At 51.9% G+C, this 21,281-nt stretch overlaps 2 protein-coding genes across 2 annotated transcripts; both read left to right on the forward strand.

Annotated features, from left to right (window-relative positions):
• Position 1: 1 nt before the first annotated feature.
• TCF25 (transcription factor 25) lies at positions 2-17,390 on the forward strand (the record flags this gene model as incomplete). The annotated part of the gene is made up of 18 exons (XM_010718242.2): positions 2-46; positions 877-1,044; positions 2,376-2,450; positions 4,473-4,597; positions 6,081-6,146; positions 7,323-7,405; positions 7,952-8,082; positions 9,940-10,039; positions 11,227-11,320; positions 12,362-12,454; positions 13,069-13,174; positions 13,505-13,664; positions 14,612-14,699; positions 15,263-15,421; positions 15,879-15,969; positions 16,272-16,351; positions 16,835-16,907; positions 17,138-17,390. Coding segments are annotated over 18 exons (1,899 nt in total), but the record flags the coding sequence as incomplete, so codon positions are not given.
• Positions 17,391-17,494: 104 nt separating this feature from the next.
• MC1R (melanocortin 1 receptor) lies at positions 17,495-20,821 on the forward strand. Its single transcript, XM_010718169.3, has one exon. The coding sequence runs from the start codon at positions 19,090-19,092 to the stop codon at positions 20,509-20,511; it is 1,422 nt and encodes a 473-aa protein (XP_010716471.1). The 5' UTR covers positions 17,495-19,089; the 3' UTR covers positions 20,512-20,821.
• Positions 20,822-21,281: the final 460 nt, after the last annotated feature.

Genomic DNA, 21,281 nt, shown 5'->3' on the forward strand with positions numbered 1-21,281 from the left:
TGCCAAAGCCAGGGGTCGTCCCGGCGTCAGCAACCGCTTCGAGCTGGTGAGGGGCGGCGGGGCCTGGGAGGGTCGTGCTTTAGGAGCGGTGTCAGCGGTGGGGTTGGGGCGTGAGGTGCAGGGAGGTCCGAAGGGAAGGATAAGTGTGGGGATGGGAGCTGGAGGGGGTGTGGGGTGTGCGGGCACCCGGGGCTGAACGGGGAGGGAAGGCTGGTGAGGGACGGAGCCAGCAGGGTGCACGGTGAGCTGCCTGGGGCTGTGTGGCACCCGAGGGTGGCCGGGATGTCGGTGTGGGAAGCGCAGGGCATGGCGGAGCGGGGGCTGGACGTGCTGTCAGAGCTGGTTCTGGCTGTTGGTCCGACTGCTCTGACTGCTGCTGCCTTCCCACTGTGCGTGATCCTGGTGCTGCCGGTCTGGGATCAAATGGGCACTGATGGCACACGTGGGTCTCTGGAGGGACAGATCCCAGCCGCTCATCTCTGGGCCCCTTGGCCAGCCTCAGCTGTTCCCATCTTAACCGTGAGGCTGTGGACAGGGTTGGTTGCAGAGACTCTTCCCAAGGAAGAGTGGAATCCAGATAGGGCTGTGTGATTTATGCTCACTGTGTCACAGGAGACATGTAGTCATGGGTCTGCAACTAGTAAGCAAATGCAAAGACACCCCGGTGCCCACCAAACACCGTGCTTTCAATGAGCAATCACCTCCAGCCCATGTTCTGGAGAAACCAACTGAGCCCTGCCTTGCTTCTGCAGCACTTTTCTCTATCGTTTGCAGGTGTGAATAGAACAAGGTTGCACAACCCTGTTCTCGTGGCTGTAGGGAGGGTGTGATGCAGCCGTGTACCTGCTGCTGCAACTTCTTCTTTTGTCTGCACAGATCACCAGTGAAGAACTGGAGGATGACCTGTCATCCAAAGAGGAGCAAGCAGATGCCAGACTCGAGGAACACAATGTTGCAGAGGGGAGCAATGAGGAGCCTACACCTGAAGAGGCAGAACGCAATGGGCAGAGAGATGGGAAAGGGACAAACCAGCCAGACCAAATGGTAACACAGCTGCAGCTGCCTGGTAGTGACAGCTGCTGCCATGCAAGGCACAGAAAGTGATTCAGAAAAAGAAGCTGCTTCTCTGCTCCATTCATTGCACAATTAATACAGCTCTGTGCTGTAGAAAGGCTGGGCTGCTGGATCAGTGCTCAGCAAGCATTTGTTGAGGAGTGAATGGTGTAAATGCTCTCAACAATATAAGTTGAAGATTGGACTTGCTTCTTTCCTGTTTTCTTTGTATTTGTTGTTGTCATTTTCTGTTAGAGTCCCTTCTCTAATCTGTTTCAGCTCGAAAACATCTGCTTGACATGACAGTTGCAAAAGCACGTGAAGAAACGGGCTTTTTAAGTAACAGCTGGACACTGCAAATCTAGCCCATACAGTATTGGAGGTGAGGGTAGGGGCAGTGAAAGGAATTAGCCCCTTGGCCTCATTCAGTAGAATGCAGTATTTGGTGTGGTGGCAGTGTGGCTGGAGGAGGAGGGGCTGCCCTCTGTGTTTGGGAATGCTTCAGATATATGCAGGGTTAGCTTTGCTCAGTCAGACCTCACGTGAGGAGTGGCTCAAATGTGGCCCTGACCCCAAATTTGCTGTGTAAACACTGCAGAACACACCTGCTGCAGCTCTGTGGATTTCCTGGATAGAAACATGCGTGCTGTCAGCATGTATAGAACCAGGTTGGAGCTGGGTTCCTGGCTCTGAAAGCTGCTTGGGAGTTGTGGAGCTGTTCTTGGGATTCTGTTATTCAGGTGTAGTACTGTGGAGAGCTGGTGGTCCTGGAAAAGTGTAGTTAGTTCTGTATGCCCTGAGGAAGCACCAGCACAGACAGCAGCATGCATCTTGGGTTGGGAAATGCTTTGCAGCATCGTGAGCTGAAGCAGCTACATCTGCAGCAAGATGAGTATGTATCACAAGGTGCTCTCAGGCAGCTGTTGGTTTCTGTTAATTGGTGTGACTGACGAAACTGTCGTGCTCACTGGAAACACAGAAATAAAGTTTGTTCTAGGAAGTAATGCAGGGGTGAAACATTTCGTCCAAACCCCGGCATGTCTAAACTGTTTCTTGCCTGATTTTATGATTTCAAGCATAGAAGTGAAAGTAAGCTGAGATTCAACCCTCACATTTGCAAACCTTTGGTGCTTTCTTCTATTTTCTTCTTGCATCTCAAGTTTCATTTGCTGACAAGATGAATGTTGTAAAGATCAATATTGGTTTCATTCAAGGGACCTTCTGGTATGCTGATCCCAGTGGAAAATATTTTTCTCCTCTATGGAGTGTTCTTTTCCAGCAGTTTGGGTTTGCTCTGACAGCTGTTCCATTCATTTTTGCAGCCTGTGTTGAATAACAAGCCACGGAAGAAAAAAAAGAAAAGGAAAACAAAGAAAACTTCAGCAGGCGAGGCTCTGGTATGTGTTTGTTCTGAGGGTTGGTGGCTGTGCTGATGTCTGCCTTGGGATGGGATGACAAAGTGATGACACTGGTGGTTGCAGAAAAGATTTTGAGGCAAAAGTGCTCCTCCTTGCACTGTACTCATTTAAATTGTGGTCCTTTAAGCAGTGGGACTAGCACAGCTCTGCTGCAGGTGGTTTAGAGCTGAAATCCTCACAGCAGCTTTTCCTTTCATCTTTGAGGCTCTGCACAGGAGGGGACTTCCAAGGGCTTTTGCATTTTCATGATACTGACTTTGCCCTACTTAGAGAGCTCTTCCAGTGCTCTACAAAGCTCACACTCTGGCAGTGATTCGTGTCACCTTTGCCTGTTTCTCTGTGCACAGCCGTGCTCCCTCTCTGTTGTTTGGCATCGTATAGCTAAATGCTGACAAGTGTGTGCTCATCCTGAGTGCATTATCAGCACATGCATGGCTAAGTGTCCTTCCAGGAGGATGTGCTTCTGTCTCCTCGTGATGAAGTGAATGAGGGGACGGTGATTCTCATTCTCTTAATTGTCCACTCCTAAGTAAGAGTGCTTGAAGAAGAGAGAGAGCTTTATCCCATGTCTGTGTGTTGTGGGTAAAACAGAGACACATGTTTATGCTTGAATCTTTCTTTATTATTGCTCTGTTATGCTTGAATACTTTAACTGCATGAGCTAGTCTAGGAAACTGAATTTAGAAAAGTAATGTATATAATATAAATACAGTTCAAGTTGGGTTTTTTGTTGTTTTGTTTTGTTGTTGTTGTTGTTTTTGCTAAAAGCCAAGAGCCTTAATTTGGGAGAGGTCCTTAGCAATACACAGTGGGCTGCAGCATGCTTTGGTGCTGGAGGGGCTGCCCCAGGTAAATGTGAGCTGGCAGCCACCTGCCTGGGAATGCATTTGGGGGCTCAGGGGTCAGTCATTGAAGGAGAAAACCCCTCAGAAAGCCTGCTTCTTCTCCTGCTTCAAGAGTGACAAGCAGAAGGGTGACATCTGCCAGCCCTAAGCTCTAGAGAGATCCCCAGAAATAGGCAGTTTGATTTGCAAACTAGAGATAAAGCTACCTTTGTTCTGTCACTGAAATGCAAAACAATATAAACTTTTCATGTACTCACTCCACACAGTATATTTAGCTGGAAAAGGCAACCTCAGAATGCTCTCTGAGCGTCACGAATGGAATTCCACCTTCTGGCCATGCATCCCAAGGAGGATATAAAGTGGCCACATAAGAAATGCGTCACTTGCTATCTGTGGGCAAAATAGAGGGAAATTGAGGTGAAAGTGTTGTACAGCTGTTGAATGTGTTCTGCTGGTTATGTTTTGGTTGTTAGAAGAGTGGGAAGTGACCATGCAGTGTGCTAGAACTGGATTAGAAACGTGCTAGTGTCTAATTTTGTGTTACAATGATCACAGCAGTAATTCATGGAAAGCAGACAATGAGGATAGATTTATTTTACCATTAAAATCAGCCCCCCCAACTTTTCCTGGTATTTTAGGAAGTTAAGTCACCATATAAGTAAACAAGACAAAGCACAGCTTTGTAGGAGAGGGGGGGACCGGAGACCAGACACACACATACTTGTGAGCTGTGTTGTGCTGGGAAGGACCACTGTGGCCAGCTGGTTTGGGCTCGGAGCACAAGGCCAGCAGCAAGCCTGCCATGCTGGCTTTATTCAGTTGGCACACTCAGGCTTGTGATATATGAAGAGAAGTGTCCTGTGATGCCTTGAGGAAGGAGGGAGAGCAGCCAGCCTTTTGGGGGCAGTTGGACAGGGATGGCGAGCACAGGAGTGGGATTCCTGAGGGAAATGTAGGGCGCTGGGTGGAAGGCAAGAAGCCTCAATACAAGAGAGTATGTGTGCTCCCAAAGTGGGGCTGAAGCAGGATGAGCAGTGGGGGGTCTGTGGGGTGAGATTGGGGTGAGCCACAGGACCTGGAGGCAGCTGGGTGACCTGTGTGCTTCCATGTCTCATCCTATAATTACTGCCTTGTCTTTGCATATGCATGTCTTAAGGAAGATGATGACCTGGAAGACATCGACAGCTTGCTGGAGAAGATTGAGGATACCAATGGACTATCACAAGAGAGCCAGAGTGGAATAATTGCTGACAGCAAGCCTCTGCTCTACATAGAGCACAGGTAGTGCTCGCTTTCCTTCCTGGCTTTGAGTGTGACAGAAGTACTTATATGCCAAGGAAGGGAGGTGGGAGCCTACATATGTAAGCTAGCCATAAATCCAGGACCTTATGTGAAAGGGGTTTTGGTAGTGGTTGCACACAGCCCCATCTCTAACTATTGCTCCTAAAGGTGTGCTCAGTTTTTAGCAGCAGTGAGATTTCTTTGCTGTCCCGTCTGCTCTGAGTGGGTGACTGGACCAGGATGACCTCCAGAAGTGCCTTCCAGGCTAAAACTGTTGGTGACTCTGTTGAAAATTGTTTGTTGACTTTGTGCCTCAGTGAATAGAGCTTTGAAACCAGACTAACCTGGCCAATGCACCAATATATGCTGCCCTTCAAGGAGGGCTAAGCAGTACCAGCAACCATTCACCAGGAATGCTTGTTAGACTCGTCTAACCTTTCCAATATCTGGCCATCAACAAAGTGGACTAAGTGCTGGGCATGTCCACCAGCTGAGAAAGCTATTAGCCTCACACTAGACATCTGTAGCATCACAGCCTGGATCAGCCAGCTTCTGTGTCCAGCCCGTCTCCGGGTTGGTGTGGATGCTGGCAGCTTTTTTTCTTTTCTGGAAAAAAAACATTTAAACTTGAAGGACTGAACAATTTACCACGTGAGGTTTTGAAACTTCCAAACACGCTGTGTCAAAACAATCTAGGCTGGTGGGCTCTTGTTGCTAGTTTAGCTAGTTTTCCTTTTAGTAAAAGGAGGGATATTTGCTTGCCAAGATGTTGTTTTAGTCTTCAGCGAATTCTCTGGTCAGGTGAACGTTATTCAGAAACCTTTGAAAAGAGGATAATGTCAGAGTGGGTGTGAGTTGGCAGTGCTGGATCTCAACCTTCCCACTCCCTCTCTTTCTTTGAGCTTTTCTCACTGGATGGTAAAGAGGAAACCCCCCTTAAATGTGCCTCCCTTCTCTGGGCCAAATGTTAGATTAAGAAAACTGTAGGTGTTGTCATGCTTTGATGTAAGATATTTGTATTAAAAGAATGTATTTCAAGCCTTGCCAGCCTTCATACAGTGGTTAGGGTGCTTGCCCTGGGTTGCAGTCCACCGCCACTAGACTTGGCAGCGGGTATCTCATGTTTTCCAGGTGCAGATACCCTAAGCATGCTTCCCTGAACTGAGGCTGTCCCTGAGAGCGTGCCTGGCATGGGCCCCAGCTGCCCTGGAGAGGGCAGCAGAAGTATTCCCTAGCTCACGGTCTTTGGAGCAGAGTACAAAGGAGCTGTGCACTTGATTGAACATGCATTTGGTTACCTCCTGCTCTGACCATTAGCTGTTCTCCTTCTGGTGTGTTGTGTCACACCAGTGGGGTGTGTGTGTGACAGTTCAGAAGCTTGGCCAGGAATGGTTATGGTACAATACGCCTGGCTTTGTTAAAAAGGAAAAGATTGCAAGATTTTTGTCTGTTTAACTTTTCTTTCTTGTTTCAACATTCTCAGAAACTTGAATCCAGAGAATGAGTTGAAGAGATACTTTGGGGCTCGTGCTGTTCTTGGTGATCAGAGGTTAGTCCAAAATTTAATGTTACTGAAGTTTGAGTTGCTGCGTCTGTCCTTGCCTTGGCACTGCTTACTGAGCCCTTGGTGCTATGCCTGTGCCAGGAGCCCAGGGCACCCCAATATGTTCAAGGAGTCTTACTTATTTAATAGTCAGATTTTAAATCAGAAGAAAATGGTTTTTTGGCTGTGTGTGACAAAGGTGCAAGGTTTCTTCGGACTTTAGCTAGTAGTTCCTTTATCTTTTGATGATTATTTTTTTTTCCCTCTCCCATCTACTGTCAAATGCCCTTATAAAATCTTTTTGTTCAGACTCGTAGTCTGTTAGGTTCTTAGTCTTCTTCCAACATTTGTTTCTTGTTAGTATTCTGAAGTCTCTGTCTCAGGGTGGACCCTGAATACTTTCCAGGTGGTCTCATAAAGTTGCTCACATGTGCTCAGGGTACCAACTGCTGTGTAGGTGTAAGATTTCTGTGCAGTTATCCATTGCTCTATCACTGATGTTATTCAGAAAATCCTCGGTTTCAGGGGCTGGTTGGTAAATACTCACATAAGAAAGGTGCACATAAGCTCAGGATGATGGTGGTGGAAAGGGAAACCTGTGAGAGGGTGTGTAGATGAATTAGACTCCTTCAAGGAGAGATTAAATCCAAAGGTGGCATCTAGCACTTGAGGAAAAAGAAACAGTCCCTGACTAAGGAGATGTGACTTCCTTAGAATTGCCTTGATTTCTGAATTCCTCTTGCTCTGAACCAGTAAATTGTTTGCACTTCTGAGTACATCTTAAACTGAATCAGTCAACACTTGAAGGCCCTGCTGGGAAGATATGAGTCAGAGGGATATGGGGCTCTCTTAATTGGGCTTGGGAAGCTTTGTGAAGCAAAGAGGCAGCTGAGAACTTGGCAGAAGTAAAAACAAGGGAAAGAAGCTATTGAAGTGGAGATGCTTGGGGCACTGACAAACCCAAAGAGCAATGGATAAAGCAAGGAAGAGCCAGGGTGTGAAGGTATGTTGTATCTCAAAGGCAAGCACGTTAAAGCTCTGGGCAAAAGCTCTGCATGGCAGGGCTGCAGCTGGGGAATAAATTGGATCCTTTTCCCTGAATCATCCCTTTTCTGACTGTTTTTAGCCCTCTGCATTCTGTTAGTGCAGGGAAAATGTGACCTGTCATGTTTATTTCCTCAGGCCAAGGCAAAGGCAGCGCCAGTATGTCCGCAGCACGTGGCTGACAGCTCCCAAGAATACCTGGCCACGCTACAGCAAAACAGGTGAGGCTTTCAGTGTTGCTTCAGGATGCCTCTGGCTGATGGTCCCACATCCATGTGGCTGCTCCTGCCAGTCATGCTTTCCTAGAGCCTCAGTGCATAGAAACTGGAGCTGCTTCCATCAGCTGCCAGGCCCTGGCTTCTGCATTGCCTGATGTGAAAAGGGAGCTGCTCATCAGCTAATGATGGAAAATACTTCCTTTCTCACCAAGAAGGACACCTCACATTGTATCTTAGCATTTGACTTCCCCCCACACCCTTTACTGGAGGTAGCAGGTGATGTACACTTCCCTTCTTGCAGTAGTCTTACACAACTATGAGAAAACATCCACAGGGAGAGCGAGCTGTCTGGGCTTCTCAAGTGGGTTTCAGAGGTTGGCTTGTGGAAGGAAGGGAAGTAATGAAATTTTGTGGGGGTTTCTGAAAACACATCTGGTTGTAGAGCCTGCAATGCCTACAAGCTTTCTATATTAGAAGAAAGCAGAGGACTTTCAGTTGCTTGTGCTCGCAGGCTGGCATCAGCAGTGCCCACATCTGTGTAATCTCTAGGTATTGCCATGCAGCTGGTGGAGACCAGGAGGGGCGTGCAATATTTCACATTCGAGCACCACCGTGAGTACCAGCAAGTGCAGTTCAAGTTTCTGGATGCTGTGGAGTCCATGGACCCCAACAACATCGTGGTACGTTGTGAAATTGCTCTCACATTCTGAGCACTGGTGACCTGTAGCGCTGTGAGGCAGCATTTGCCTTGTAAATGAGACATGGGGCCAACTCGGTGCAAATAAGGCCCAATCCCTGATGGCCCACCCTTGTGGTGTTGCAGGAGGATGCCAGGTGGTCCTCTGGCAGAGGATCCTTCAGGAACTGGCTGTTTTGCTGGAGGGATAGGAATAAAGCTCCCTTGTCTCGACTCTTCAGCTGGGAAAGTAAAAATGTTATACAAATGCATCTTTAAATGGAACTCTAAACCAACAGTTGTTCTATTTATAAACTCTTGCATGGTTGGAAAAAAAGTGTTTTCCTGGTATTGCAGCAAAACAGTCTTTTTGTTGAAAGCTCTTCATGCATGTTCAAGCTCATTAAACTGTATGGTAACGTTTATAGATTGCAATGATAAGCAACAGAGAAATTGCTCTGGACCCTACTGAACCATAACTGAAGTATTTTTGCTCTGAAAACCCTGGCCACGTGAGGTGGAAACATCCCCTAGAGAAATTTCTTAAAGAGGCCACTGTCTCCTAAAGACAAAAGGCCCTTAAAGAGGCCAAAGTGTAGTTCCTTCTGATTTCCCACCCTCTGCTCACAGCCAGTGCTCTCTAGAGCTCATCAGTTCTTCTTGCTAACTAGGCTGAGGGGTTCACCTTGGAAGTTGCAAGGAAATTCTATCCAGCATCTTAAAGCCAGTTCAGATGTGCTTTCACACACCATGCAGAGCAGGACAGATTTTCCATGATACATTTTGGTCTTTATCTCTGTTGAATGGCCTGACTGCATTTGAAGATAGCCCTACAGCTCTTGTCTCCTTTTTTCTGTTACGGGAAAATCTAACAGTCCAGGATTTGCTGATGCTCAAAGTGCTTCAGAACCCCAGCCAATATACCTGTGACAGCCACAGTGTGTGTGTAGCCAGAGCCTCTATCTGCCTTGCTGCTGTGGTTTCAGCATGCAAAATGCAAAACATGTTTTTCTGGGAGTCCTGCTCAGTGAATGCTCTTCTGCCCTTGCCTGATGGATTAAATGAGTCTTGTAGGTCAAGTTGTGGTGGAATAAAAGCATTTTCCTTTATTGCTATGACCTCCGGTGCTCCACACCTTCCAAAATGAGGGACTGGAAAGGAACTTAAAGAGGGCAAGGAGAGGTAAAACATCATACAGAAGGCACCAAGGCAAAGGCACTGGGCTGGTCAGCCTTGAATGCAAAAGCTTTGTACTGTAGTTGTAGTTGGGAATGCTGGCTGCCACCCTGCAGATGTACAACTTCCTGAACCTTTGTAGCCCGTTTATAATATAAGTAGTGAATGAAGAGTTCTCTGAAGTATGACTATACTTAGGCTTGCAGCCTGGAAATCCTTTCTTCCTGTCCATTCAGGAGCTGGATTCTGGGATTGCAATAGGTGTGTGAAAATGTCCTCAGTGCCCAGAAGAAGCAAAAGCCTGTTAAAATATTCAGGCTTCTTTAAAAAGGGTTAGGGAATGAAACAAACATGTATAGTGCCTTCTGCTGTCCTGAATAGCGTGTGCAGTTCTGGGCCCTCCACCTCCAAAAGGACACAGTGGAGTTGGGCATTATTTGGAGGACAGCAGAGATGATTAATGGCCTGGCATGGCCTTTGTGCTAGAATAGCTTTGTTGTCTGGGATGATGCTGAGTGGGATATGCTCTCACATTCAGACCCAGAGGCGAGAACAGCCCCTTCCTCTAATGTGCTGTGTCAGGGCATTTGTCTTCATGCCAGTCTCACAGAGCTTGCCTTGTGGGCAGAGTGCAAGAGATTGGTGATCGGTGCCATCATCTGATCAAACTCATGTTCTTGTGTAGCTGCTGCTTCAGATGAACCCGTACCATGTGGACTCCCTTCTGCAGCTCAGTGATGTCTGCCGGATGCAAGAGGATCAGGAGATGGCCCGTGACCTCGTAGGTGAGAGTGGAGGTGTGAGGTGGATATGCTGGCAGAGGTGGTGAGGCTGCAGCGATTCCCTGCAGTGTAACCCACTCTGTAGGCTAGGGAGCAGCAAAGATAACCTTCCCTCTGTGGCTGGCTGGAGTTGATGAAAGCTCACTAAGGAAAACAGCGGCCAGAGTACTTGGCAGCACAGCATTGTGCTGCTGGGGAAAGGCTTTTGCTGCAGGTACAGCATGGAGAGGGAGAGGAAGGAAGGAAGAGGCACTGCTGTGACTTAGACACGTGCATGCAACACTGGGCAAGTCCCTCCTAGAAGTCACAGCTGAACAGTTGCTATGAATTAGGCATCAAAGGCTTTTGTTTTTGTTTTGTTTTCCTTTCAGCAAAGGAGCAGCAAACCAGAAGGGTTTGGCTCTCTTTGTGACTCTGGCCCTGAGCACTCAGCCTCATGCTGCCTTTCAGACTTCCAGCTTTTCCTAGAGGCTTTTGAGTAGAGCTGGACATGCTTGTCTGTGACAAAGCACGTTACCTTTCACCTTTAAAAAGAATGAAAGGATTGTCTGGACATGATGGAGTGGTGTCACCTGTAGGAAGTCCTTTGCAGGAGGAGTCTGATGCAGCAGTTACCAAATACTGTAGTGTGAGGGACAGTCTGAGAAGCCCACCCTGTCCATGGGGAGTGTACATGACCCTCCAGGCCACAGTGACCAGCACACTGTGTCAGACTCTGCTTCTTCAAGCATTGCAGGCGAGAAGGGGGCATCCTGGGGGATAGCTGTCCCTCAGACTGCTGTGCTGCAGAGAAGTGAGCTGTTTGGTAACAGGAACACGTGCTTCTTAGCATGATAGAGGGGGCCAGAGGTTAAGTGAGGATGGGATCTTTGGCTTCTACATCTGAAAACAGTTGTAGAGGAGACAGCTGTACTAGCCTCAATCCCAGATCCCCTCCAGAAGAGTTACTTTTCACAACGACAGTTTGATCTAATGCCTGCAGAAAGGAGGATTTGATTGCATTGCTATCTGCTGCGATCACAGAGTTGCTTTGCACTTGGCTGAGGTGTGAACAAGCTTATCTCCTCGCCTGTGGGTCATCTCACTTAGCAGTGTCTTCTTGGTCAAGCTGACCCCCATGTTGTCAGCACTGGGTTAGCATGCTATGCAGGGCTGCTGGTGTGTCCTGACGGTGTCTGTGCTGTCTGCAGAGCGGGCGCTGTACAGCTTGGAGTGCGCATTCCACCCTGTCTTCAGTCTCACCAGCGGGAGCTGCAGGTTGGACTACCGGCGGCCAGAGAACAGGTAGGCAGCCACCTGCCTCTGTACCAGCCTGAGGGCATTTGTGGCATCCCCACGGCCTACTTTGGGCACCCAGACCCAGATTCACCACCCCTGCTGCGTCACCCGTGCTGTGGTGCTGGCAGCTTCAAGGGACCTTGAATGTCCCTTTCTGTAGGAAAAGAATTTGCCTCTCTGCAGTCAAGAGCAGCATCCCTTCGTGAGGCAGGAGCAGGCAGTGCCTGAGAGAAGGCTACCAGCAGCTCTTGTGCTGCCAGGTCACTTGCACTGAGACAGGCTGAGGCTTTTTCTGCAAAGCATCTTCTTTCCCAGGGGATTTCGTATTGGAGCATAGCTGTTCCTCCCTGTCACATCCCTTATGTACAATTAGTACCCGTTAGCCTGAAGTAGCACTTATTTTTGTCCTAAAACTCCTCATGGTGTGATCAAGTCTGTGTTTGGTCACTTATGTGCTGTCTGCTCAGCCACTGTTCCTAGCACTTGGACTCTTCAAGGCCTGGTTGTTTATGTAACGTTGATAGTTCTGCAGCTGCAGAGGAAGGTGACTTTATTCTGGGAATTTTCCAGTCAGCTGACCTGAGTAATCTCTCCCAAATTGCTCTACCTGGAGATTGCTCAGGTTTCCAGCACCCGCTCGCTGACAGGCCGTGACCTCAGTGCTGTGATCTGTATCTCACCCAATTTGGGTGTTCATCTTTTCCCCCCATGCATGTCTCACATGCTGTGTCACCATCCCTACGCAGTGCAGGGACAGCAGCAGAGGCATGACCGTGCAAAGCCTGTAGGATGCAGACTTCAGAGACTGCCTTGTTTCTGTTGTCCTGAGTAGCTAGCTCTGGGGTGTGTGGGTGTGTGTGCACAAGGGGATCAGATGTAGAACCAGCTATGGGCTTATGGTCCCAATGCTGTCACGAAGATATCAAAATTTGAAGAAGGGGAAAAAAAAAAGATTGATTTGGGTTCATTTTTAGTCCCTGTTCTTGAATGAGAAACGCTGCTTCTCTCAAATCAGGCTTCTAAAACCTGTTCCTGCTCTCCACACAGGGCTTTCTACCTGGCTCTGTTCAAACACCTGATGTTCCTGGAGAAGAGGGGCTGTCCCCGGACAGCACTGGAGTTCTGCAAGCTGATTCTGAGGTAGGTGCCCCTGCTGTGCCCCCATCCCTGCAGCCAGAGCCAGGAGCTGTGGTGCTCATGAGGAAATATGCTTTGAGCAACACACTTAACCCTCATCTGCCCAGGCTGGACAGAGCAGATGGAGCTGTATACTGTCCCCAGCCTCAGCGAGGGCTTGTCACTCCTTAAGGATGTAGTCCTACAGGTTAGTTTTGAGCTTGTGCTCTTATCTGTACTGCTGCTTTGGAGAGATAGGTGGTTGTTTGAAGGAGGCTTAATAATATGGAGCCTCGCAGTCCCTTACTTTTGGTTACGGAGCTCTGGGCCTGGCTTATAATTACAGCAGAGCCTGCAGTCTCTGCAAAGCTGCTGCACAACAGCGGCTTCAGCCTTCCTCCCATTTGCTGCTGTGACAGGCCTGTCTCCTCTTTGTGGGGGCACGGTGTGGGCGAGGCATTGCACTGTCCTCCCAGCTGTGCAGGGACGTTTGTATCCCCATTATCTCCACTTGCTGAGTTATGAAATGACTCTGAGTGCTAGTGGGAAAGTCTCATTTGACTCAGAAATTGGGGCAGGCACTTCAGCTTTTGTGACGCTTACTTTTTGATTCTTGTTGTGTTTGCTTCCCTCTGAAGCCTTGATCCAGAGAATGACCCCCTGTGTGTGCTGCTGATGATCGATTTTCTGTCCCTCCGAGCTAGAGAGTACGCCTTCCTGACACGCATGTTCCAGGAGTGGGAGGTGAGTTGCCAACAGCCCTGTGAGGAACAAGGCAGGGCTTGGGGACAGCTTGCTCTGGGGCTCTCCCCATGGACAGCATGGGCCTTCTGTAAGCCCTTACCCCTTTGGGGCTGTCTCATGGGCAGGCTGTCAGCTGGAGGTCATTGGAACAACCATGAAGGCTGTCGTGTCAGTGTTAGTTTCTGTTGTAATCCTGGTATCCTACAATCGATTGTATAAACTCAAAATCGCTTACTCAGACGTGAGGGCACCAAGCCAGTAGCTGTGAAGCTGTATTGAGATTACTGCATAGCATCATTTCTCGGTAATTCTCTCCCCCTGATCCTGCAGAGTCACCGGAATTTGTCCCAGCTCCCCAATTTTGCCTTCTCGGTGCCACTGGCATATTTCTTCCTGAGCCAGCAGGAGGAGCACTCGGAGCTGGAGTTAAGCCAAGCCCGGGAGAGAGCTGCCCGGCTCATCCAGCTCGCACTGATCATGTTCCCAAGCGGTAAGTCTGTCCCCACCGGTAAGTCCATCCCCGCAGGCTTTGTCACTTTCTTCATACGTGAGAACGAATGCTGGATTCCAGGCAGTCAAATGCAGGAGCAGCATTTTGCCTATGGGTTGCAGATGTTGTTGGCCTCTGCCCATGTGTGATGGGAGCCTTGACTCAGAGGGGTGATGCTGCTCAGCCCACTGGCAGAACCCAGCGCCGGGGTTCATCCTGCCCAGCACTGTGGCAAGGGCAGTGAGAGAGCAGTAGGGCCAGGCTAGGCACATGCAGCAAGAGTCTTCCATGCGCTTGGAAGAGGTCAGCAGCTGTTCTTCCTGCTGCTCACCCTCCTCTCTGAGCAGCTGATGCCCCTTTATTGGAGAGAGTCATGGGCATGCAAGCTGGTGGAGAGTGAGAACTGAATTTTTAGAGCAGGAAAACGTTTTACCCTGAGGGTGCCTAGAACAGACAGTGGGTCTCTCTTGACTTTCTCTCTTAGGCACTGCTGTGCTTTAGATGTTCTTTCTACGGTTGTTCATCACACTTGCTTTTATCCTTGCTGTCCCTGAAGGAAGATACATGGCCCCTCCAAGCCCAGAGGGGGCACAGAATGCCAGGGAGGATGTGTCTTTAGAGTCCAGAATAAACAGTTTTTGAACAGAGCTTTAGTTTGTGTTGGTTGAAACAGTCTTTTTTACCATATGTTATAAAACCCTGATTTAATTTCAAAGACTAGTAACACTTAAGTGCATAAAGTTGCGCCTTATTTAACTGGCAAAAAAAAAAAAAGTGTTGTTTATTTACTCTGGGTCTGTTTCCGTCATCCAGAGGCTAAAACACAGTGTATCTTCCAGCTGCAAAGCTGCCTCTGGGACGGGACTGTTTCTGCAGCCCTGGCAGTGGTGACTGACTGCTCCCATGGCACTTCTGCTGAACACGAGCTGTGTGACTTTCTCCTGCAGTTCTTATGCCGCTGTTGGACCACTGCAGTGTGCAGCCTGATGCCAGGGTCGCCTCCCATTCCTTTTTTGGGCTGAATGCTCAGATAAGGTAAGGCTTGGAGATGTTCTCAGTGAAGAGAAGGAATGAATTTTGCTGGCTGTGGGGCTTTTGCTTGCTCAGGCAGCTAATGGAGTTTAAAAGCTGCAGAGAATACTTACTTTTCTGAGAGGCTCTTAGATGCATTGATAATGGATTTCCCATAAAGGCTATCAGATAATTCTCATAGACCTGCTTCACCTTAGTGTGGCTGGGTCAGAAGTTCATCCTGCAGCCTGTTGGTGCATGTAGTCGGAAAGATGCGTGCATGCTTTCAGGGCAGACTGTCTCCTGTCAGTCTGGGTTTCCTGACATGTGGTCCTCCCAAACACGTGAATGGTCTCCCCCTGAGGTAAAGGCAGAGTAACTTTCATCTCGTGGCTATGTCTATCCCAGAAATAGAAAGAGGCAGAAAAACTGGTGAAGGTAGACGTAAACAGCAGAGCTGGGAGCCTGTGATTCCTCCCTCCGTGTTCTCACACTGAAGCACAGTGTGGAGACGACGAGCCCTTTCCAGGAAGCACAGAGACCTGCAGGCAAGAGGAGTGTGCGCTGAATAACAACTATCTCCTTAGCCAGCCTCCTGCCTTGAACCAGTTGACGTCCCTCTACGTGGGAAGGACTCACTCCCTGTGGAAAGACCCAGCTGTCATGGCTTGGCTGGAGACGAACGTCCACGAGGTCTTACGCATGGTGGATGCCAGGGACCCGCTGGTGGAGGAGTCTGAGCACAAGTGAGTGCAGCAGGCAGAGGTGATCAGCTCTGTTGCTGGACCTCAGTGCTGACAAACAGGAATAGATCAGGCCAGGGGGTCTTCAGACAAGGGAGAAGCTCTCTCTTGGGCAGCAGCGATGCTGGGGTTTGCTCAGAGCAGCTAGAAACGTTTCCAGGCTCTGAGAAGTTGAGGAGGGTGGCATTAGTTTTTGTCCTAAATTAAAGTTAGTTTGCTCTGCTGACCTGCAGCGTAAGGAGGCTGATGAGAGTGGGCTGTCTGCTGCTCTGCTCTTCCATTTGAAGGTCAGCAGCTGCCAGGTGACTTTGGCTTTGCCTTCAGCCAGCTCTGTCTGATACTGCGAGTGACAGCAGAGCCAGGGATGGAGCTGAGGTTGCACATAGAGAAGCAGAAATGAAATGCTGGTTGTACTGAGGTGTGCTTCTTGCTAACTGCTGTCCCCCCCCTCCTGCTTTAGGAGGAAAATGCGATACCAGAGTGCACCCAGGAATATCTACCGGCATGTCATCCTTTCAGAGATGAAGGAGGCCACGGCAGCTCTGCCTCTGGTGAGGGGCACAGCTAGCACTGCTGTGTGCAGCGTGGTGGCATTCCAGACCCTGCTACATGTGCAGACTTTGGGCACATCTCAGGCCAGAGCCACCAGAAAGAAACATCCGCATGACCTTGAAGCTTCCACCCAGTATGCCCAGCTTCCTGGGTGTCCTCGGGATAAACACACAGTATTGTGTGGGCAGGCTGGGCTGTGGCTGATGATTTCCCCAAGACCAAGGCCTGCCCAGCTGGTCTGACTGTCTCCGTGCCTGGAGGTGCACAGCCTTCACCTCCCCTCTCTTCTTCCTCTGTGCAGGAGGTGACATCGCAGCCTGTGATGGGGTTTGACCCCCTTCCTCCTTTAGACTCCATCATCTCCTACACAAGACCAGAAAGGTACCCTCACCTTGTGCCTGCTGGCACAGCTCTCCTCCCAGTGATGGTGCCTCCAGCCTCGGGCTGGGCTGCACGCAGATGCTGTGTGCTGCTGTCCTCCTCCACCTGGGAGGAAGAGCAGCCCGGCTGGTGGTGCTTGCCGACAGGCAGAGCGTACAGGCAGGACTGGTCCTGCTGCTTCTGCTTGGGGCTGGTGGTGGCTGTCAGACAGCAGCTAGTCACAGCTGTGCAGGCAAAGGCTACTGAAGAGCTTGTGTTGTTTCTTAACTGATGTGGTTTGTAGTAAATGAAACCCGGATAAGAAATCCCTATGAATTCCCAAAGGGAGGTAGTGGGGGAGCCCAGCTGGCTCACGGAGGGGGCTGTGCGTTGTGAGACAGCGTGGTTCTCACCAGCTCCTCTGCCCTGTTTTGGCCCAAACAAGCACAGTCAGGTTGAGTAAAAGCTTCCCTTTAAGTGTGGTGTGTGATTTCTGTCTTTCAGAACGAATCATCCATCCAATGAAAGCACTTTATCTCTTTTCTTCCGATCACTGTTGCCAAATTTTAACTTGCAGGTATGTAGCAACAACAAAGCAGCTGCTGGCAAATCAGAGCATGTTTTTGCTTTCAGTACACAGAAGTTTTTACTGCACCGTATTTCTGCAAAGGGAGTGGCTCTTGGCATATGCAGTGTGTAAATGTCAGGTTGCAGAGCAGCCTGATGCTTTTTGGCATGTGGCATTGTCTGTGTCTGCCTGCTGCAGCCAGCTCTGAGCCTGGGTGCTGCAGCTCCTCTCTGTTGCAGGGTGACATCAGGCACGATGGAGACGAAGAGGCAGGAGCGGGGCAGGACCTGAACCAGGGGGTGAATCGGCTCATGGCGGCCATGCGGGACATGCTGGCCAACATCCAGTTCCAGGAACCCCCACGCGATGACAATCCTGAAGGCGATGGGGACTGGGACTGAGTCATGAATTGAACTGAGCTCAGGCCTGCCCCTAACCCTGTGTGATCGCACCCCGCCCCTGCCGCACTCCAATAAAGTCCTACAAAGCAGAGGGGCTGGCTGTCGTTGTGGGGAAGAGGCTGCGGCCAGGGGAGGCTGCAGCAGGGGCTGAGCACTGTCTTAAAATGAGAGAGCTAATTACAGCAGCTGTCCCTCGGCAGCTTAGGCCCCTTCTGGCCCCCTGCAGATGCATTCGTTGCCTGATTCCCCCAGCTGCTCTCCTGAGCCCTGTCCTGTGCTTAATCGTTGGAGATCTCTTCCTTGTGCTCCTCCTGTCCTTTGTGCCTCCGTGGGCTGAAGGCTCCTTTCCTCCTCCCTGCTGGTCAGTGCGGGGGCTGCTCCCTGGGGGCAGGGATGGACCGGGCTGCACGGAGCAGCTCTGTTGCTGTCTGGCTGGTGGGTGGGAGTAGCTCGAGTTGTGCTGTAGCCTCTGATGGTGCTTGAAACAGAAAGGATACCCCTCCCCTCTTTTTGCTTTCCTCTCCCTTCCCTTGTTTTGCCACCTTCAAACAGGGAGCAATGTGGTGCAGCGCCCAGAATGAGGTCAGCTGCAATAAAGCCCTTAGCTCATCGCTGCTGCTCACAAAGCTTTTCCATTTCTGCTGTGTAACGGTGTATGAGGCTCTAATGCTGAGCCAGGCTGCGCTGCCCGGAACAACCACTCCCCCCGGTGCCGCAGCTGAGCTCCCCAGCTGGGGCTGGCTCCATTCTGCCCTCCCGCATCCATGCAGGAGCCAAGACCCGTCCACGCTCACACTGTTGGGATCTGCAGACCCGACGTTTTGCAGCTCTGCTCTCCAAACCCCTGCTGATAAAGCTGAAATTCACCACGTGTACCACTGAGCCGGGTGGGGAAGCTGATGTCTGCTAGGCTGGATTCCTCCTGCTCACGTTTCCCCATCAGCCTGGGCTGGTCCTGCCTGGGGGGAACGAGAGGCTCTGGGGACGCCGTCTGCCCAAGTGGATGGCGCCGAGCAGGGCTGATCCATCCAGCTGGGCTATGCCGCCAGCATTTGGCTGTGGGCACATGGCCCTATGAGCTATGCTGGAGATCAGGGCCAGGTATTGTGCTTGCACATTTGAGGACCTCCCCATGCTGCAACTTCCAACCACAGCCTCGCTGCTCCCAGCGTGGCAGCGGAGATGTGTGCTCTGGCCTCAACTCTGCGTGCCGCTCTTGTTTGTGGGGTGTAAAGCCATGCCTGGCACAGAGCACCCATCCTGCACACGGCTGCCTTCATCCACACGGGGCCAGGGGCAACTCTGAGCCCTGGGGAGGCCCCGGCCCCCACGAGAATGGGATGCAAGCATCCGGTGGAAACAGGCAGTGGATGGAGCCCTGAATGGCTCTTTGGTGGCTGAGCAGCTCCAGGCATCAATCGTGAGATGAAGGCACATGATGGTCAGATGGGTCCTGCATCCCCAGCCCGCCCAAGCTCCCAGGGGCACTGTGCTGAGAGAGACTGCGAATGGCCACAACACGGGACCGCACTCAATTGCTTCTTTGACAATCCCCAGGGAGTGCATCGCAGCCCACAGCACGGCACCCTCCCGGGGACACTTGAGGGAACGTGGCTGTGGCCGCGGCCACGGCCGCATATGGGCTCTGCCCTTCACACTGCCCTTGTTGTGGGGTCCCCAGGGCACGCAAAACCCCATGGTGTGTGTGGGATCCCCAGTGTGCACAGTCCTCCAGCGCACCCGGTTCCCAAAGGGATCAGGGAAACCCTGCTGAGTTGCATGGCCCCCAGATGGCATGCCCAGTCCTGGGGCATGCAGGACCCCAGGGCGCACAGAGACCCCAGCACGGTGTGCACAGTGCCCCAGCACGGCTCAGCCCCCAGCTACCCGGGCACAGGCCGTCATGTGCGTGCCCACCCTTCTCAGGAGGAGGAGCCGAGGGAGCCAGCTTTAAATTAGGACAGAGAAAGGGCCCTTTCTTCCCCATCACCACCGCTGAGCTCTGGATACGCCAGGCAGTGCTCGTGGGGAGGGCAGTTGAGACAGCGGAGTCTCTGCGCTGCTGCCCAGTGGGCTCCCGGGTGGGGGATCCCTTCCTCATCCTTGTGCCCGGGGCACAGAGGTGCCCACATCCCTTCTGCCTCGTGGTCGGGCGCTGTGTGAGCACTGGTGGGGCTGATTGTGAGCACAGGGACTTTGCGTGCGCTGCAGTTGTGCTCAGGGCCACGGCCCCCAGCCAGGGGGTCCCTGGGGCTGAGGCCAGGGCCATGTCGACTCTGGCCCCCCTGCGTCTGCTGCGCGAACCCTGGAACGCCAGTGAGGGCAACCAGAGCAACGCCACAGCTGGGGCCGGCGGCGCCTGGTGCCAGGGACTGGACATCCCCAATGAGCTCTTCCTGACACTGGGGCTGGTGAGCCTGGTGGAGAACCTGCTGGTGGTGGCCGCCATCCTCAAGAACAGGAATCTGCATTCTCCCATGTACTACTTCATCTGCTGCCTGGCCGTCTCCGACATGCTGGTGAGCGTCAGCAACCTGGCCGAGACGCTCTTCATGCTGCTGATGGAGCACGGTGTGCTGGTAATCCGTGCCAGCATCGTCCGCCACATGGACAACGTCATCGACATGCTCATCTGCAGCTCCGTCGTGTCCTCCCTCTCCTTCCTGGGGGTCATCGCCGTGGACCGCTACATCACCATCTTCTACGCACTGCGCTACCACAGCATCATGACGCTGCAGCGCGCTGTGGTCACCATGGCCAGCGTCTGGCTGGCCAGCACCGTCTCCAGCACCGTCTTCATCACCTACTACCGCAACAACGCCATCCTGCTCTGCCTCATCGGCTTCTTCCTCTTCATGCTGGTCCTCATGCTGGTGCTTTACATTCACATGTTCGCGCTGGCTCGCCATCATGTGCGCAACATCTCCAGCCAGCAGAAGCAGCCCACCATCTACCGCACCAGCAGCCTGAAGGGAGCCGTCACGCTCACCATCCTGCTGGGAGTCTTCTTCATCTGCTGGGGGCCCTTCTTCTTCCACCTCATCCTCATTGTCACCTGCCCCACCAACCCTTTCTGTACCTGCTTCTTCAGCTATTTCAACCTCTTCCTCATCCTCATCATCTGCAATTCAGTGATCGATCCCTTGATCTATGCCTTCCGGAGCCAGGAGCTCCGGCGGACGCTGCGGGAGGTGGTGCTGTGCTCCTGGTAGGCAGCGGCACAGACAGGAGGATGGGTGGATGGATGGATGGACGGATGGACAGACGGGTGGATGGACAGATGGACACACTGTGGGGTGTCCCCTGGGTGGCCCAATACAGCTGGCGTTGGGCTGCCCGACCTCGCGCTCCCAAATAAAGCCTTTTTGCAGTGATGTGTGCCTGGCACCGCGCATGGCCGTGGGCACTGGGTGTGGGTCAGCCCCGAGCACCAGCACCTGGGCGCTTCCCACCAGCCCGTGCCCCACGTTCACCCGCGGACAGATCGCTGCCCGACAGCAGCAATGCAAGCACCGGTTCCGGCACCACAGCCATGGGGGGAATCCGGCGGCCCCCGAGAGGTTGCACCGGAGGGTGGGGGCTGCGGAGCGCGACCACCGCGGGACAAAGGCGGCTCCGAACGCCATCGCCTTTGTTCTACGGCAGCGCACGCTGCGGTCCGCGGGGCTCCGGGACACCGCACCCGCCCCCGGTACAGCCCCCCCACGCACAGCCCCCGGTGGGCGTTGGCCCCTTTTTCCCCGGGACACGAAGCAGACCGTGATCCCACCCTATGCGACGCTCGGCCGGGTCCGGGGGACACCCCATCCCCGTGCCCGCACCCGCGCCCCGATGCGGAGTCCCCCACGCGTGTCCGAGTGGGCGGGTCCCCTCCCCTCCCCCACAATGGCTGCAGACACCCCTCCCCCACCTCGTGTCCCCCTCCCCTCTCTGTGTCCCTCTCGCCGTGCCCGTGTCCCCGGGGATGCTCCGGCAGCGCGGT

The sequence above is a fragment of the Meleagris gallopavo genome, chromosome 13 (assembly GCF_000146605.3).
Source record: "Meleagris gallopavo isolate NT-WF06-2002-E0010 breed Aviagen turkey brand Nicholas breeding stock chromosome 13, Turkey_5.1, whole genome shotgun sequence".
Lineage (NCBI taxonomy): Eukaryota > Metazoa > Chordata > Aves > Galliformes > Phasianidae > Meleagris > Meleagris gallopavo.